Raw genomic sequence first — 18566 nt, forward strand, 5'->3', positions numbered from 1 at the left:
TGGAGTGTTGGTATTCCTGTCCATTTAGTCTTGTCTGCAAATTTGATGAATTCCCCTTCTATCCTCTTGTCTAAATCATTGATGAAGATGAACATATTTTGCGAATCCTCCAATTCTGTTCTTTTTTCCGTGTTCAGGAGAATCTTGTGTCCTTCAAGGAAGTGGCTGTGTATTTCTCTAAGGAGGAATGGTCTCAGCTGGATCCTGACCAGAAAGCGCTGCATTCGGAAGTCATGCTTGAAAACCATAGGAACGTGGTCTCTCTGGGTAAGAGTTTTCTAGTCCCCAGTCAGAGAGTTCAAATGTACAGATTATAGTTAGTTGTTTTAAATTTAAAAAGTCACTAATCCAATATCGTCTCCAGGGAGGGAGAAGGAAAGTATCTGGCCTTCTCCTACTCCAGGGAAGGAAAGAGTCAATGTCTCTTTGTTTACATCCTTTCTGTGCCATTTCACATCTGTAAAATATAAAAAAGATTGCTTTTATGAGTCCTCTCCATGTCATGCGAGAGGAATGTGTTTTCATTTTTCCTCTGAAACCTCCCAAAATTGTGTGAGAAGACAACTTTCACGCTAAGGCTATGGAAGAGCATTCTCCCAATCCAATTCAAGAGCAAAGGCCTCATGCAGTGTGACTCAGAGCATCCTATAATCCCCGAGTTACGACACTTCCCTATGTGACTGTCCCAAAATTACGAATGACAGAATGATTCCGGGCCAAATGCTTTGTAAACAGGGAAAGCCGCTTCGTTTTCAAAGACTTTGCTCTGCTGTGAAATTGGACTCTAAGAAGTCGGACCTCATGCAGTCCTCAGTTCATAAAGAACACAAGCCTACAGTACTGCAGTGCGAGATCACATGAGATCAGTACCCTGAGGTCTTGTACTACTGGTCTCATGTGATCTCGCAATAAAGTAGCTTAGGCCTTTGTTGTCTGTGAACAGAAGGCTGTACCTGTCTGGCCATAAAGTCCTTGCAAGCCGATGAGACTTTGGTGCAGCGACATAACCATTCTTAAAGCCTCCCATTCTTTCCAGTCTCAGTACAAAGAGTGTTTACAAGCCAATGGGAGGCTTCAAGCAAGGATTTAGCTCCAAAATCTCATCGCTGGGATAAAGGAACAGGCCGAGCGGGGATTCCCAGCTGCCAGGCAGACACATGCAGCAGCTGTTCCAGGGTACACCGGGGAAGAAGGAGCTTGTTTCCAAATTGATTCATTTCTCACAGGTCTCTGCTGAAATTAACCTATCCCAATAAGTCTTTACTTTTCTCCTAAACCCTACTGTTGGATGTTTTCCCTGATTATTCCTTAACTCAAAATTGACTTTTAGTTAGATTTGCAGATGATAGATAGATAGATAAATAGATAGATAGATAGATAATTATAAAGAAAATATGTTTTCTAGATATTTTCAACTCTTTCATAACACATGATTATAGAAATCATCATGTCTATATCACACCGCTGTAAACATGCAAACATACAACCTAATGGAATTTCAGAAAAATTCAAAAGGAAATTCACTTTACTTTCTACTGTTTGATCTTTTTCTCTAACCTTAATATCATTTTAATTTCTCTTTTGCTTTGAAGGTAATAATGGCCAGGAGAATCAAGATTCCTGTGAACTGTTCCAAGTGATCAATGCTAAAGATGGACCAGAGAAATTTGGATTTCAAATGGAATTAGAAAGCCATGACTGGAAGCAGTCAAATAATTGGTATCAGGAAAGCTCATCTTCCACTGATGCTCTAATGCAAGACTTTCTTGCCCAACAAGAGGAAATAAGGACAGTCGATCTTGGGAAAACTTTGGAGCTAATCAAAGCTAAATTACATGTGAATGAACATTATTTAAGCCAAAACAAAGAAGAAGTTGCTATAAAAAGACACAACGGACAAAATTATAATGGAACATTCATTCTTTCTCTTGGAAATAACTTCCTTGCATCTCAAAAAGTGATTGACACAAAAGAGAAGCGTTATAAATGTTTGGAATGTGGAAAATGTTTTAGAAGAAATTGGCAACTTACTTGCCATAAAAGAATTCATACCGGGGAGAAGCCATACAAATGCAGAGTGTGTGGTAAACAGTTCAGAAGATGTAGTAATCTTATTTCTCACAAAATGATCCACACAGGAGAGAAACCATATAAATGCATGGAGTGTGGGAAAACCTTTGCTTTGAGCGATGGACTTAGAAAACACAAAAGGATCCACACAGGGGAGAAACCATATAAATGCATGGAGTGTGGAAAGACCTTTGCTCTGAGCAGTAGACTGACCATACACAAAATGATCCACACAGGAGAGAAACCATATAAATGCATGGAGTGTGGAAAGACCTTTGCTTTGAGCAGTAGACTTACTATCCACAAAAAGATACACACAGGAGAGAAACCATATAAATGCATGGAGTGTGGAAAGACTTTTACTCAAAGAGGTCATCTTATTCGCCATAAGATGATTCACTCAGGAGAGAAACCATATAAATGTATGGAATGTGGGAAAACCTTTAGTTCTAGAAGGGGAATTACCATCCACAAAAAGATGCACACAGGGGAAAAGCCATTTAAATGCATGGAGTGTGGAAAGACTTTTGCTCAAAGATGTCATCTTATTTCCCATAAAAGTGTCCACACAGGAGATAAACCCTATAAATGCATGGAATCTGAAAATACTTTTGCTCAGAATAGGAATCTTACTTCTCATAAAAGGATGCATGCTCGGGAGAAAGTATCTAGCAATAGCAATTCCACTTTAGACTTATCTACCACTCCACAAAGCTTTATAGCAGTATTTGAGCAGTTTACAAAGTCAGCATATCATCCCAAGAAATCTGGGTCCTCATTATATTGACCTGACAAAGATTAAAGCCTGAATCAACCATGAGTTGTTGGCAATTAGCTTGTAGTACTGGATTCCAACTTTTAACCCACCATGTCTATAGATTTTTGTTTTATATTGTGCCTTTCTGATCCAAATGAGACAAGGTTGAATCCAACAAAGTGAAATTTAATGTGGAGAAAAGTAAAGTTTTACACCTGGGTGGGAAAAACAGATTACATGAAAACTGGCTCAAAAATAGTATCTGTGAGAGGGACCTTGGGAGTCTGAATGATGATCACTTGAACATGAGTCATCTCATGTTTTTTAGCAGCAGCTAAAAAAGCTAATATAATGTTTGGTTGTATAAACAGAAGCATAGAATCAAATTCCCATGATATATTAGTACCATTTTATAAAACCTTAGCAAGACCACACTTGGGATATACTGCATCCAATTTTGGACATTACATTAGAAAAAAGATGCTTAGACTTTGGAAAAAGTGTAAAAAGAGCAGCTAAGATGATTAAAGATCTAAGGATGAAAACATATGTAGAATTGTTGCAGGATTTTGGTTTGGCTAGTCTAGAGAAAAATATGGGATTAGGAGTGACATAATAGCAGTATTCCAGTACTTGAGAGGCTTCCACAAAGTAGAAGGCATCAATTTATTTTTTAAAGCATCAGAGGACAGGACAAGAAGCAATGCAGATGAACTAAGCAACCCGGAATTAACAAGAATCTTCCTTACAGTGAGGACAATCAGCCAGTGGAACAGCTTGCCTTCAGACATTGTGGGTGCTTTTTCACTGGATGTTTTTAGGAGACTGGATAGTCACTTTTCTGAAATGGTCATAGGAGAGTGTTGGCGAAACTTTTTGGCACCAAATGCTGAAACCAGAACGCACGTGTGTGTGCTGGAAACCGGAAGAGCAGCTGCTCTTTTGAGTTCCGGTGCACTCATGTGCAATCAGCTAGTTGGACTTCACGTGCAGCAGCACCGGAAACTGGAAGAGCAGCTGACAGTTGCGTGTGTGCAAGCTGGCCAGCTGATCTTTGCATGTGCATGCATGCCGGAAAGCAGAAGAGCAACTTCCTGGTGCACGTGGTCTTCCACTTTCTGGTGCCCATGCCCATGGAAAGACCAGCTGGCTAGTGTGCATGCGTGTGCCAGAACCCGTAAGATCAGGTGTTGATTACACATTCCCAGAGAGAGGCTCTGCCAGGTGTTCAGCAGCAGCACAGATGGTGCAGCTTACCACATAACTTTCTATGTCCTTTTTAAAATGAGGATCACCAGAATCGCCGTTTCAGTAAATGTAATGTTTTTACCAAACCAGTGACCAGCTAATTTGGAGTCGTGACAAGCTTGCAAAGTTTTCAGCCTTTCCCTAGCTGGGACATAAAGCATATTTCCCACCCAAGCTAACTTCTTTTTTATTACGCAAGTGTGTTTATTGGCACTAAACCTCCCATCCATTTCTAAGGCTTTTTTGAAATCTGTGTGGTGGCATTGTCTAAGGTGGAGGGGGCATTCGTCTCCTGAGAGCGTGTGATGAATTTAGCTGCTAATTGGAAGTTTGGGCTCATGGGCTTAATTACTTCTGCCTTGACACTGTTGTATTGCGGTAGTCTGGACAAGGCATCTGCCAAAAAGTTTTTCCATACCAGTAAATACTTCAAAATGAAATTAAAGCGTTGGAAATACTGTGACCACTGGACTTATTTTTGAGACATTTTCCGTGGGGTTTTGAGTGCTTCCAAGTTCTTGTGTTCGGTCCATACTTGGAAAGGTATTTCACTTCCTTCAAAGAAATGTCTCCAAGCTAGGAGTGCCCACCTAACTGCAAAACACCCCTGTTCCCATATTGCCCATCTCTGTTCAGTTTCAGTTAACTTCCTAGAGCAGTGTTTCTCAACCTTGGCAACTTGAAGATGTCCGGACTTCAACTCAACAGCATTCGCTGGCTGGGGAATTCTGGGAGTTGAAGTCCAGACATCTTCAAGTTGCCAAGGTTGAGAAACACTGTCCTAGAGGTATGGAGACATGGTTGTAATTCGCTTTCTTCGCTCTTTTGGATAAAACAGCACCCACTGCCACATCACTGCATCAGCCTGGATTACAAATGGTTTCTTTAGGTCTGCGTTTTTTAATACAAGTTCAGCTGAAAAGAGTTTTTTTCAGTTTTTCAAATGCTATTTGGCAGTCCATAGTCCAACTCAGTGGTTAGCTAGGTTTCAGACTTATATACCGCTCCACAAAGTTTTATAGCAGTTTTGGGCAGTTTACAAAGTCAGCATATTGTCCCTAGCAATCTGGGTCCTCCTTTTACCGACCTGAGAAAGATTAAAAGACTGAATGAACAATGAGCCGGTGAGATTGAACTCAGCTTTTCCTCCATTTTGGAACTGGTTTCCTTTTTCATTCAGAGCCTTTCAGTGGGCACAAAAGCTGGGTCATCCACATGTTCATCGGAAAAGACTGGGGTCTGCCCTTTCTGCTTCTGCCTTTCAATGTCAGGCTGAGCAAGTAATTTGAATAGGGCACCTGTATGTATTGAATTCAAGAAATAAAAAAAAAACAAATGCATAAAACTATTTTCCCTGATTATGGATTCCCTGCCTGTGTCCCATTTCCTCCACTTAAGACTGGAGTTCACAATAACTGCAAGACACAAGCTGTGTTTTCCAGAGAGTCTGTTTCCCCATCCCACTCCGCTGAGTCTTACCGTGGGACGATGTAGCCAGCCATCGGTTCCTTTACCTGCTTCGGTCCATTTCCAGAAAACAAATGCCAAACCTAGTTTAATGCAAGATCATGTGAGACCAGTAGTGCAAGATCTCAGGCTACTGATTTCGCGTGATATTGTACTACAGTATTTTAGGCCTCTGTTCTTTACTAACCAAGGCCTACATGAGATCCAGGGAAAAATGCTTTGCAAACAAAGGAAAGGCCTCTTCATTTTCAAAGACTTTTGCCCTGGATCTTGTGCAGTCCTCAGTTCCTAAAGAACACAAGCCTAAATACTGCAGTGTGAGATCACGCACCACCCTTGGACCATCTCTTGCCTCACCTTATGGCAGCAACACTAGCAGAGGCGCGGAGGTTTGGAGGAGGCACGTGATCCAACCCATCAGATGCGTAGCCACCTGCCCACTGTCTCCGTCTTTGCCCATAGCCAGGGGTGGGATTCAGCCATTTCGCACTGGTTTGGGTGAACTGGATGTTAATTTTGCATCCAGTTTGCCAAAATGGTTGTTGCAAGGACCGGCAAGTCCTGCTCACACCTCCCCTCCCAGGAGTCTCCGTGCTGCCCGTCCATCATGCTAGGTAAGTGCAGGGTCCCTGCAGAGACTCTGGGAGGGCAAAAAAATGGGCCTCCCAGAAGTCCAGAAACAGGCCCGTCTCCAGCCTGTGTAGGGGGTCCAGAACCCAGGAACTTAAAAGTAAACAGGAACAGGTTAGGCAAGGGATCAATTTAGCATGGTGGCTGCATGTACAAATAAATTCAACATACAAGAAAGATGTCAAAATATAAGATTTTTACAAAAAACAAACATAATTAGCGTATTTTTCGGAGTATAAGACACACTTTTTTTCCTCAAAAAAGAGGCTGGAAATCTGGGTGTGTCTTATACATTGAATTCAGCATTTTTTTCCCTCTCGAAGCTCCACCCCTTCACCAAAATGGCTGTGCATACACTGGGGGCTGGGAAGGGCAGAAATGAGAAAAAAGGCTGTTTCCCCCCCCCCCCCCAGCAGCACTCTATAAGCCTCCATAATGCTATGCATACATTTTTTTGTCAAAAAACAGGCAATTTCCCCCCTTTTTTGGCCCCCACCCCCCCACGAGCACAAAGTGGCAAAATTAATGGACCAGAGGAATGCTGTCGATATAATTTACTTGGACTCCAGTAAGGCATTTGATAAAGTAGAGCATAATCTACTACTAGATAAAGTAGAAAAATGTGGGTTAGACAGCATCACCACCAGATGGATTTGTAACTGGCTGACCAACCGCACTCAATGTGTAGTCCTCAATGGAACTGCATCTTCATGGAGGTAAGTATGCAGTGGAGTACCCCAAGGCTCTGTTTTGGGCCCAGGACTCTTCAACATCTTCATCAATGATCTGGATGAGGGAATAAATGGGGAACTCATCAAATTTGCAGATGACACCAAGCTGGCAGGAATAGCCAGAACTCCAGAAGATAGGCTAAAGATGCAGAAGGATCTTGAGAAACTTGAACATTGGGCACTATTTAACAAAATGAAATTCAATGGTGAAAAAAGTAAGGATCTACATTTAGGCAAGAAAAACAAAATGCACAGGTACAGTATATGTGGTACCTTGCTCAATAGTAGTAACTGAGAGAGGGATCTTGGAGTCCTAATGGACAACCATTTAAATATGAACCAGCAGTGTGCAGCGGCTGCCAAAAAAGCCAACACAGTTCTAGGCTGCATAAACAGAGGGATAGAATCAAAATCACGTGAAGTGATAATATCACTTTATAATGCCTTGGTAAGGCCAGACTTGGAATACTGCATTCAGTTTTGGTCCCCACGATGTAGAAAAGATGTGGAAACTTTAGAAAGAGTGCAGAGAAGAGCAACAAAGAGGATTAGGGGACTGGAGACTAAAAGATATGAAGAACGGTTGCAGGAACTGGGGATGTCTAGTTTAATAGAAAGAAGGACTAGGGGAGACATGATAGCAGTGCTCCAATGTCTCAGGGGTTGCCACAAAGAAGAGGGAGTCAGGCTATTCTCCAAAGCACCTGAGGGCAGAACAAGAAGCAATGGGTGGAAACTAATCAAGGAGAGAAGCAACTTAGAACTGAGGAGAAATTTCCTGACAGTGAGAACAATTAACCAGTGGAACAGAAGTTGCCTCCAGAAGTTGTGAATGCCCCAACACTGGAAGTCTTTAAGAAGATGTTGGATAGCCATTTGTCTGGAATGATATAGTGTTTCATGCCTGAGCAGGGGGTTGGACTAGAAGACCTCCAAGGTCCCTTCCAACTCTGCTATTGTATTGTATTATTGATCTTCCTTTCTTAATTTTGTAATTCCACCTTTTCCCCAGTCAGAGATGAAACACGCTTTCCCCCCTCTTCGTTTCTCAATTAAAGAGCCTCGTTATGAGGCGAAATTTTCGGAATATCCAGAGATTTGAAGTTTTTCTCCATTTTGAAACTAGTCTTTTTTCTTTTTGCTCAGGGTGGCCGTGACGGGAGGGGCCTTTCCCCCTACTCCCATGCCCATCATCCCTGTCCTCTCCCTTCCCCTCAGACGCGCCCCTCTTTCCCGCCCTTTCTAGAATCCTGGCACTTTGCGGCCAAATCCACCAGGGGGCGACTTCCACAAAGACAAGGGAGATCCAGGCGCTTCCCCATTGGGCTACTGGAGGGCGGACGTCACAGCTGTCATTCCAGAGGAAGTTGCGAAGGACGTTAGATGACAAACGCTTGCCGCTCTAGGACGCCGCACTCACTCTCCTTAACCCCTGAAGTTCCGCAGAAGTCGGGGGTGCTGCGGGAGAGTCTTTCGGGGAGAGATGCAGATGTGCCCCGGGTGAGGATGAGGGGCTCTTCCCTTGTCCCATGCTCCCCAGCCGCCCCCTGCATACATGGGAAGCGGGGATGCCTGCAAGGCGGCGGGGATCCAGGGATCCCTTCCCTTACAGGTGTCTGGGGAAGAGCCCGAGTGGGGGGAGGGGAGGGTCGGCCTTGCGGAGACCCAGGAGGAGAGGAGAGAAGCCGGACGGGGAGGAGGCAGGATTCGCACTAGGCTCCCTGAGGGTCCGATCCTGTCTCCGGAGGGGCAAAGAAGCTGCCTCTCCAGCTGCTTGCTTCCCGGCCCTGCTGGTGCGGAGGGGGGAGGGGCTCGGCCCTGCGCCGGGATGAGCCGCTTGGGGATCCGGGCAGGTTGGGGGGATGTTTTTCATTGGATAAATTTTAATTTCTAATTCTTGGCTTTTCTTTTTCTTTCCATCTCAGATACAGAAACTTGAAGCCATTTGAAATCTTTGCAAGGCAAAATTTTCTCTTGTGGGAAGAAAAAGAGCGGAATAACTTGCAGGGATCCGTCCTGGGACACCAGAAATGGTCCCGTGAAAGAAAACGCATCTGGAGACCCACCAGAGTCCTTGGACCCATCTGGAGTTGCTCTGCAGGACAGAGAAAGGATGGAGACACAACCCTTTGCCAAGGAGGGAAGCAGAAAAGGCCCTTCAGCTGCTCAGCCTGGCAAGCGGGGGAAGCTCTCGACAAGGACTGGGCAGAAGATCCTGGAGGAGGAAACCATCCTCCATTCAGAAGTTCAGCCCTGGCAATATGGGGAGACTGAAGGTCCCAGAGGACTTTGTAACCGACTCCATCACCTTTGCCATCAGTGGTTGAAGCCAGAAAGATATACAAAGGCACAGATGCTGGACCTGGTTGTTCTGGAGCAGCTCCTGGCTCTTCTGCCCCCAGAGATGGAGAGCTGGGTGCGGGAGTGTGGAGCAGAAACCAGCTCCCAGGCGGTGGCCCTTGCAGAAGGCTTCCTCCTGAGCCAGGCGGAGGAGCAGAAGGAGCAGGTCCAGTTGCAGGTGAGAGACTTTAGGGAGCTCAAAAGGGAATAAAGAATATGTTTAACTACTTCACCCCTCCTTCCCAAACTTTTCTGAAATTCACAATATGTTCCCACCAATTCTTGTCGGACATTCATCCATTGTTTTCCCACTCAACCACACTGATGGATATTGGGGGCTTTGTGTCCCCCCCCAATATAAGAATCTACTTTATGTTGTGTGATGTGCATTAATTCTGCTTCTTTTTTCCTTCCTCCTATTTGAAGTGCTGCAATGTGGAGATCAGATATCCTGAGGGAAAGAAGAACCCACCAAATCCCCCTCAGGAGCTATTTTTAAGGGGGATCCCCTGGGAAGATCAAAGTCAAGACATTTTAGGAGGTAATCTTAGATCCTCAGATTACCCATCTGCTTTACCTTCACTCTCTGTATTCTTCTATAGAATACCTCCTCCTATTTTATTAATTATGCATTTTGGTATTATTTATTCCCTACAGAGAAACAAAGAATGAAGTTTTCTGATTTTTACGATGGAGCTCAAACAGTGATTGAATCTCCAAATCAAGTAAGAAAGGGAAAAGTTATTAAATTTGTATTCTCCCTCCAGGAAATGAAGCAGGAAATGTGCAGAGTGCTCCCTCCTTCTATCCCCCCCCCCTGTTTGGACTGGGTTATTTTAGTGTTCTTCCACAACGTGAACAGCAGAATAGCTGTTTCAAGTTGCTGTCTTTTTGTAAATCTTGGACTTGCCATTGTGCAAGGATAATGAAAAATAAATAATTGCGACATTACCATTTTTGAAAAGCTTTATTTATAACCTCCAGTTCAAAAATAAGAAAATCATATTAAAAAATAGAGCAGACTATTAAAATCCAAAGGGAGTGGCCACATAGAATGTGTAATCAATATACTATGGGCTACCAAATAATTTCCAATCCACTGATTAGGGCATCAAATATTCCCACTTTGGAAAGACTGAGAAATGACATTCCCGGGTAATTTTTTCTTCCTTGCTTTCTTTGATTCAGCCAATGGCTACTAGATCAGTCAATGCTAGAGCAATAGATCAGTTGATCCAAAAGTGGGATTAATTTACTGAAAGACAGTGAAGGCTTTGCAGAATCAATCAACTTGATAAAACTTCCCCAAATATTTTTTCAGTTTAGAGTGTTTAGAGTGTTTATTATAATTTATAGGCCGCCCTTTTCCCTGAGGGAACTCAGGGCGGCTTACAAAACACAGGGAGGGGGGTACAAAGACAAAAAACATAAGACAATACATAATATTAAAAATAGAGCACAACATTCATTCATCATTCGGGAGGGGACAAACTAAGATTTTTATCCCCAGGCCTGACGGGATAGCCAGATCTTAAGGGCCGTGCGGAAGGCCTGGGCAGTGGTGAGGGTGCGAGTTAAAGCAATTTTCATATTTTCCCATTTTCTTACCTCAAATTAGGACTTGTGTGAAGCACAACCACTTAACTTAGTGCATATCTTTGCTTTGGGAATTTGGGAACAATAGAAGAGAATATCAACGTGGCTAGGGATCTCAGAGGTCTTCTAGTCTAACCCCCTGCTCAGACAGGAAGCCCTATAACATTTCAGATAAATGGCTGTCCAATTTCTTTTTAACCACCTCCAGTGTTGGAGCACGCACAATTTCTGGAGGCAAGTCATTTCATTGATTAATTGTTCTCACTGTCAGGAAATTTCTCTTTAGTTGTAGGTTGGTTCTCTCCTTGAATAGTTTCCATCCATTGTTTCTAAAACAGTGCTATCATGTCACCCCTAGTCCTTCTTTTCATTAAACCAGACATACCCAATTCCAGCAACAGTTCATTGTATGTTTTAGCCTTCAGTCCACTAATATTTTTGCTGTTCTTCTCTACACTCTTTCTAGAGTCTCAAAATATTTTTTAAATCTGGCAACCAAAACTGGATGCAATATTCTAAGTGTGGTCTTAGCAAGGCATTATAAAGTGATACCAACATTTGATCTTGATTCTATCCCCCTCTTAATGCAGCTTATGAATCTGTTGGGTTTTTTTTGGCAACTGTAGTTACACTGCTGGCTCAAGTGATTGTCCACTAGAACTCCAAGTTTCACTTTCACTTTCTACTTACTGTTGAGCCTGATATCACCTATTCTGTGCACCTTCCATTTCTCATCATTGATTTTCATTTTGTTAGATGGGACGCAATCTTTCGATCCTTCTATATCTTGAGCTTATCTTCTGGAGTGTTGGTATTCCTGTCAATTTGATCTTATCTGCAAATTTGATGAGTTTCTGTTCTATCCTCTTTTTAAAGTCATTGATGAAGATGAACAGAGGTTGCGAATCCTCCAATTCTGTTCTTTTTCTGTGTTCAGGAGAGTCTGGTGTCTTTCGAGGAGGTGGCTGTGTGTTTCTCTGAGGAGGAATGGTCTCAGCTGGATCCTGACCAAAAAGCGCTGCATTCGGAAGTCATGCTTGAAAACTATATGAACGTGGTCTCTCTGGGTAAGAGTTTTCTTGTCCCCAATCAGAGAGTTCAAATGTACAGATTATAGTTAGTTGTTTTAAATTTAAAAAGTCACTAATCCAATATCGTCTCCGGGGAGGGAGAAGGAAAGTATCTGGCCTTCTCCTACTCCAAGGAAGGAAAGAGTCAATGTCTCTTTGTTTACATCCTTTCTGTGCCATTTCATATCTGTAAAATATAAAAAAGATTGCTTTAATGAGTCCTCTGTATGTCACGTGAGAGGAATGTGTTTTCATTTTTCCTCTGAAATCTCCCAAAAGTGTGTGAGAACTGAACTTTCACGCTCAGGCCAATCAAAGAGCATTCTCCCAATCCAATTCAAGAGCAAAGGCCTCATGAAGTGTGACCCAGAGCATCCTATAATCCCCGAGTTATGACAGTTCCCTATATGACTGTCCCCAAATTGTGAAGGACAGAATAATCCAGGGCCAAATGCTTTGTAAACAGAGGGAAGGCCTCTTCGTTTTTAAAGACTTTTGCCCTGCTGTGAAGTTGGACTCTAAGAGGTTTAGGTTTAGATTTAGTAGATTTATATGCTGCCCTTCTCCCAAGGACTCAGGGTGACGTACAACATTAAAAGAAACATATAATACAAAAGTTAAAAAAAAATTAAAATTAAAATTAACAGTGATCAATAATTTGTTTTGTTTTGTTCAGGCCAGGCTGGCTTGCTGGAAAAGCCAACTTTTTAGGGCGTGTCGGAAGGACTGGAGGTTGGGGATTATACGAAGCTCCGGGGGCAGCTCGTTCCAGAGGGAAGGCGCTCCCACAGAGAAGGCTCTCCCCCTGGGGGTCGCTAGCCGACACTGTCTGGCCGACGGCACCCTGAGGAGGCCAACTCTGTGGGATCGCACTGGACGATGGGAGGCTACCGGTGACAATAGGTGGTCTCGCAGGTACCCTGGGCCTAAGCCATGGAGCGCTTTAAAGATCATAATTAGTACCTTGAATCGCACCTGGAAGACAACCGGCAACCAGTGCAGGCCGCCTAAAAGGAGTGTAACATGGGAGAAGTTGGACCTTCTGCAGTCCTCAGTTCATAAAGAACACAAGCTTACAGTACTGCAGTGAGAGATTACGCAAGATCAGTACCCTGAGGTCTATTTTCTACTGTTTGATCTTTTTCTCTAACCTTGTTTATCATTTTAATTTCTCTTTTGCTTTGAAGGTAATAATGGCCAGGAGAATCAAGATTCCTGTGAATTGTTCCAAGGGATAAATGCTAAAGATGGACCAGAGAAATTTGGATTTCAAATGGAATTAGAAAGCCATGAGTGGAACCAGTCAAATAATTGGTATCAGGAAAACTCATCTTCCACTGATGCCCTATGGCAAGACTTTCTTGCCCAACAAGAGGAAATAAGGACACTCTATCTTGGGAAAAGTACGGAGCTCATCAAAGCTAAATTACATGTAAATGAACACTATTTAAGCCAAAACAAAGGAGAAGTTGCTATAAGAAGACACAACGGACAAAATTATAATGGAACATTCATTCTTTCCCTTGGAAATAACTTCCTTGCATCTCAAAAAGTGATTGATACAAAAGAGAAGCCTTATAAATGTTTGGAATGTGGAAAATGTTTTAGAACAAATGGGCAACTTACTTGCCATAAAAGAATTCATACTGGGGAGAAGCCATACAAATGCAGGGAGTGTGGTAACCAGTTCAGAAGATGTAGTAATCTTATTTCTCACAAAATGATCCACACAGGAGAGAAACCATATAAATGCATGGAGTGTGGGAAAACCTTTGCTCTGAGCTGTAGACTTACTATCCACAAACTGATCCACACAGGAGAGAAACCATATAAATGCATGGAGTGTGGAAAGACCTTTGCTCTGAGCAGTAGACTTGCTGTCCACAAAATGATCCACACAGGAGAGAAACCATATAAATGCATGGAGTGTGGAAAGACCTTTGCTCTGAGCAGTAGACTTACTATCCACAAAAAGACCCACACAGGAGAGAAACCATATAAATGCATGGAGTGTGGAAAGACTTTTGCTCAAAGATGTCATCTTATTTCCCATAAAAGTGTCCACTCAGGAGAAAAACCATATAAATGTATGGAATGTGGGAAAACCTTTAGTTATAAAAGTGGACTTAATGTCCACAGAAAGCTCCACACAGGAGAGAAACCATATAAATGCATGGAGTGTGGAAAGACCTTTGCTCAACGCCATTATCTTGCTTCCCATAAGATGATACACACAGGAGAGAAATCATATAAATGCAAGGTGTGTGGGAAAACCTTTACTCATAACAATTCACTTAGTATCCACCAAAAGCTCCATACAGGAGAAAAACCATATAAATGTATGGAGTGTGGAAAGGCCTTTGCTCTGAGGACTACACTTACTATCCACAAGAAGATCCACACAGGAGAAAAGCCGTATAAATGCATGGAGTGTGGGAAAACCTTTACTCATAGCAGTGGACTTACTGTCCACAAAAGGCTCCACACAGGAGAGAAACCATATAAATGCATGGAATGTGGAAAGAGCTTTGCGCAAAGTGGTTATCTTGCGTCCCATAAAATGATCCACACCGGAGAGAAACCATTTAAATGCATGGAGTGTGGAAAGACCTTTGCTCAAAGAGGTCATTTTATTTCCCATGAGATGAAACACACAGGGGAGAAGCCGTATAAATGCATGCAGTGTGGAAAGACCTTTACTCGCAGGAGTGTCCTTACTATCCACAAGAAGCTCCACACAGAAGAGAAACCATATAAATGCGTGGAGTGTGGAAAGACCTTTGTTCTGAACAGTAGGCTTAGTATCCACAAAAAGATCCACACAGGGGAGAAACCATATAAATGCATGATTTGTGGAAAGTCATATGCTCGGATCTACGATCTTAATTCCCATAACAAAATCCACACGGGAGAGAAGCCCTATAAATGCATGGACTGTGGAAAGAGCTTTGCTCGGAATCATAGTCTTACTTGTCATAAAAGGATCCATGCTCGGGAAAAACTATATAGCAATAGCCATTCCACTTAAACTTATATACCACTCCAAACTGCTTTACAGCACTCTTAAGCAGTTTACAAAGTCAGCATATGGTCAAAACCTGGCTCAAAAACAGTAGCTATGAGTAGGACCTTGGATTTTGGTTTGGCTACTCTGTTGAAAAGAAGGATTAGGAGTAATCTGAAAGCAATATTCCAGTATTTGAGAGGCTGCCACAAAGAGGAGGGGGTCATTTTTCCCCCAAAGCATCAGAGGGCAAGACAAGAAACAATAGATGGAAACTAATAATGGAGAGAAGCAACCTGAAGTTTTTGTACAGTTAAGACAATTAAGCGGGCAGAAGTTGGCAGGCGGGCGCCCCTGCACTTGTTCTTGGGGGGTGGGCAGGTGGTGTTCCATCTGGGTAGAGGTGGGCGCCGTGGCAAGTGGGATGGAGGCGGGAGGGACTCAAGGGTTAAACATTTGGAGCCAAGCTCCGAGTTTTCAAGTGGGCTCTGCGGGGCCATTTAGCAGGGAGGGAGACTTCTGCCTGTATGGTTCGCTTCAGCACGTGGTGGGAACGCAGAGAGCAGAGGAAGTTGATCCTGTGTTCTCTTTCTCATTCTCCCCTTTCTCTTTCCCTCCCTCTCGCTCTCTGATTCTGATTCTCAAGTGCCTCATCTCTTTCTGGGTCTTGCAGGTGCTTCTTCCAGCCCTTTTTGTGCATGCAATTGTTTGTTTGTTTGTTTATTGGATTTATATGCCACCCTTCCCCCAAAGGACTCAGGGCGGCGTACAACATTAAAAAAAACACATACTACAAAAGTTAAAAAGAAAATTAGATAGAACATCCAAAAACAAACCCAATTAATATTAACAATAACATTTAAAAAATAGATTAAAATTAACAATAATCAATCATTTATTTTATTTTGTTCAGGCCAGGCTGACTTGCTGGAAAAGCCAACTTTTTAGGGCACGTCGGAAGGACCGGAGGTTGGGGATTATATGAAGCTCCGGGGGCAGCTCATTCCAGAGGGAAGGTGCTCCCACAGAGAAGGCTCTCCCCCTGGGGGTCGCTAGCCGACACTGTCTGGCCGACAGCACCCTGAGGAGGCCAACTCTGTGGGATCGCACTGGACGATGGGGGGCTACCCGTGGCAGTAGGTGGTCTCACAGGTACCCTGGGCCTAAGCCATGGAGCGCTTTAAAGGTCATAATTAGTACCTTGAATCGCACTCGGAAGACAACTGGTAACTAGTGCAGGCCGCCATTTGGCAATACCAGCAGGGGCCAGAAGAAGCGTCCATGAGACCTAGTGAGAGATAAGGCAAGTACAGGGGTGCTTTGCTCCTGTGCTGGAATATGCAGCAAATCTCCATTCCCCGCCCTTGACTTTACCTTCTTAGGCCAGGAGAGGAGTGACTGGGAGGAGAGGGCAAGGGGCAGGGCCAGGTAGTGGTGGGAACACCCGACTGCCACAGCAGATCAACAAAAGAGCTGCATTCAGCTCTCGAACCGTGGGTTGCCGACACCCGACCTAGACGAATATGGGAAATGGAGATAACTGGATGGCTTTTCCTGGCCAGATGATTGACTTAGACTTCCCCCAAAAGCACAAAGATTCCTGATCCCGACAAGAGCCCTTTTATTAAATGAACGTGAATTCCTCTCCTTCACAATCAGCAAATGCCTGATAAAGTTTTTCAAAGTTGAATTTATGACAACAGATCTTATCTAGCTGAAAAGCTGCCATGTAAATATTTTTGAAATGCAGTGCTGTGCAAGGAAAGACTTGACACAGAATTTCTGAGAATCACAGACAGATCTTCACACTCCTGAAATGAATCTAATGACCGAAGGAATTGTTTCCTGCGAAAGCACACTCCCCTTTTACTTCTCTTTTATTTCCTATGAGAGGGGCAACTCACTGTCCACCTGTGGCTTTACTCCCAAATCGACCTGATTTCTTAGCTGTTCTTTTCTTCTGGCAGCTCTGCGCACACTGGGAACAGGCTCCAGCTGTTCCTCTGCCTCATTGCTGTGTAGCTCCAAAGGCAACTGAGAACTGCCGGACGGTTTTGGTCCTGTCGCTGCCTCTGATGCAGGGCCCTCATCTGAGCCATCCCCAGTCTCCAGGACTGGCCCATGTTCCTTCCCAACCTCCTCACTGTCTGACTCTGCTGACAGCTCCACTGACCACTGGTGTGTCACAAGAAGAACCTGCTGGAGAAGTTGAACCAGATGAGCATCAAGGGCATAGGATAACTGTGCAGATCTGAGGCACCCAGAGTGATCCTGAACCGGCCTATTTCGACATTTCCACCATGCTGCAGTCCAATTCCAGCTGCAGTGACTCAGTTGGCTAGTCCTCCCCCAGTGCTGGTGGAAGTCTTGCCAGGATCCACAGCAAATCCCGCTGCCCCATCATCGGTTGGTGAGCCCACTCGGCCACCCACACCACCTACTAGGGTAGCAAGGATCCCCACCATGGGCATATTCTCCCGGGGCCAGCTGGGTCCTGGGGCAATGGAATCTATCTTGGGCTTCACCACTGCCCCATCCCCTCCCCAATCCGCCCCTCCACTGATGAAGGACCTGAACAAGCTTGCATTCTTCCTGAAGCAGGCATGGGCCAACATAGATAATCATGCTGCAGACTATCCCAGCGACTAAGCCATGGTCTGGGCTATGACAACAAACTTGAAAGGGAACGTAGCTGAATGGGTGACCCAACACCATGATGAAGATATTCTAGAAATTTCAGAGCTACTTTAGGTTCAGAGCTATGGTTTAGAGCTACTTTCAACGGAACCCTGGGGAAGCTGGCGTACTTTCTGAACTGGTCCCATTTCTCCAGCTATGAGGCTCAGTACCAATCAGATGAGAAATAATTTCAGCATTAGCAGACAATATGATGGAAAGAGAAGCAGCTGAATGGCTGGCCCAATTACATGACAAAGGGGCTCCAGAACTAGAGAGTGCCAATGAATTTGTGCAGCTGCTAAGGACCGATTTAAGGATACTTCCCAGAGAGAAGAAGCAGAAGCCAAGATCAAGGACCTGAAGCAAAGGGATAGGCCTGTGAAGGAGTTGGTCTGATAATTCCAGAGAGTGGCAGGAAAACTAAGACTGGCCAGAATGCCTCTTTGCTCAGCATTTCAAAGAGGCCCTAGATCAGGACTTCAGACAAGCTTATGCTTTCAGAGGGTTCCCTAATAACATTCAGGAATGGTATTGGATTTCAGTGGCTATGGAACTCGAAATCCACCACACTGGAAACCCCCTTCAGGAAATGAACCCCAAGGGAACCCTGGGACATTGAACCAGTGTAAAACAGGTCAGAGAGCCAAAGCTGATCCCTGCAACCAAGATCAAGTGCTTCAGGTGTGACCAGCAAGGCCACCAAGCGTCTGAATGCCTGGCAAGGTCCCCTGTCCCTTAGATCTGGACTCCGGCAAGTTCTAAAATGAACAAAACTCCACGGAAGCTGCTGGACAAAGGAAAACTCACTTGGCAAGCTATTGAGGTTCCTACCCCACCTTCAAAGTGGGGAGAAGCTCCAGCTCCAGAACCCTCTCTAGGCATCACCAGCGAGGCCAGCGAAGTGGATCCGATGGTAAATAAGGCCATCTGCCCCTTTTGCCATAAAGTTCTGAATAGTGGTTACCTAGAACAGG

The 18566-nt window shown here is 44.0% G+C and overlaps 1 protein-coding gene across 1 annotated transcript in view; it reads left to right on the forward strand.

The window, feature by feature from the left end:
• The window catches only part of LOC148047311 (uncharacterized), a 30551-nt gene extending 15260 nt beyond the window's left edge, over positions 1–15291 (forward strand). Inside the window, exons 10-16 of the mRNA XM_087708040.1 lie at positions 138–267; positions 1593–2856; positions 8845–9421; positions 9670–9784; positions 9901–9968; positions 11777–11906; positions 13097–15291. Of these exons, the coding sequence (XP_087564166.1) occupies positions 138–267; positions 1593–2856; positions 8845–9421; positions 9670–9784; positions 9901–9968; positions 11777–11906; positions 13097–14937 (4125 nt within the window). The 3' untranslated portion in view covers positions 14938–15291. The remainder of the gene's footprint in view (positions 1–137; positions 268–1592; positions 2857–8844; positions 9422–9669; positions 9785–9900; positions 9969–11776; positions 11907–13096) is intronic.
• Positions 15292–18566: the final 3275 nt, after the last annotated feature.

Source organism: Thamnophis sirtalis, unplaced genomic scaffold, assembly GCF_051295495.1.
Source record: "Thamnophis sirtalis isolate CommonGarterSnake01/CBP01778 unplaced genomic scaffold, rThaSir2_p1.2 scaffold_3, whole genome shotgun sequence".
NCBI classification, from domain to species: Eukaryota; Metazoa; Chordata; class Lepidosauria; order Squamata; family Natricidae; genus Thamnophis; species Thamnophis sirtalis.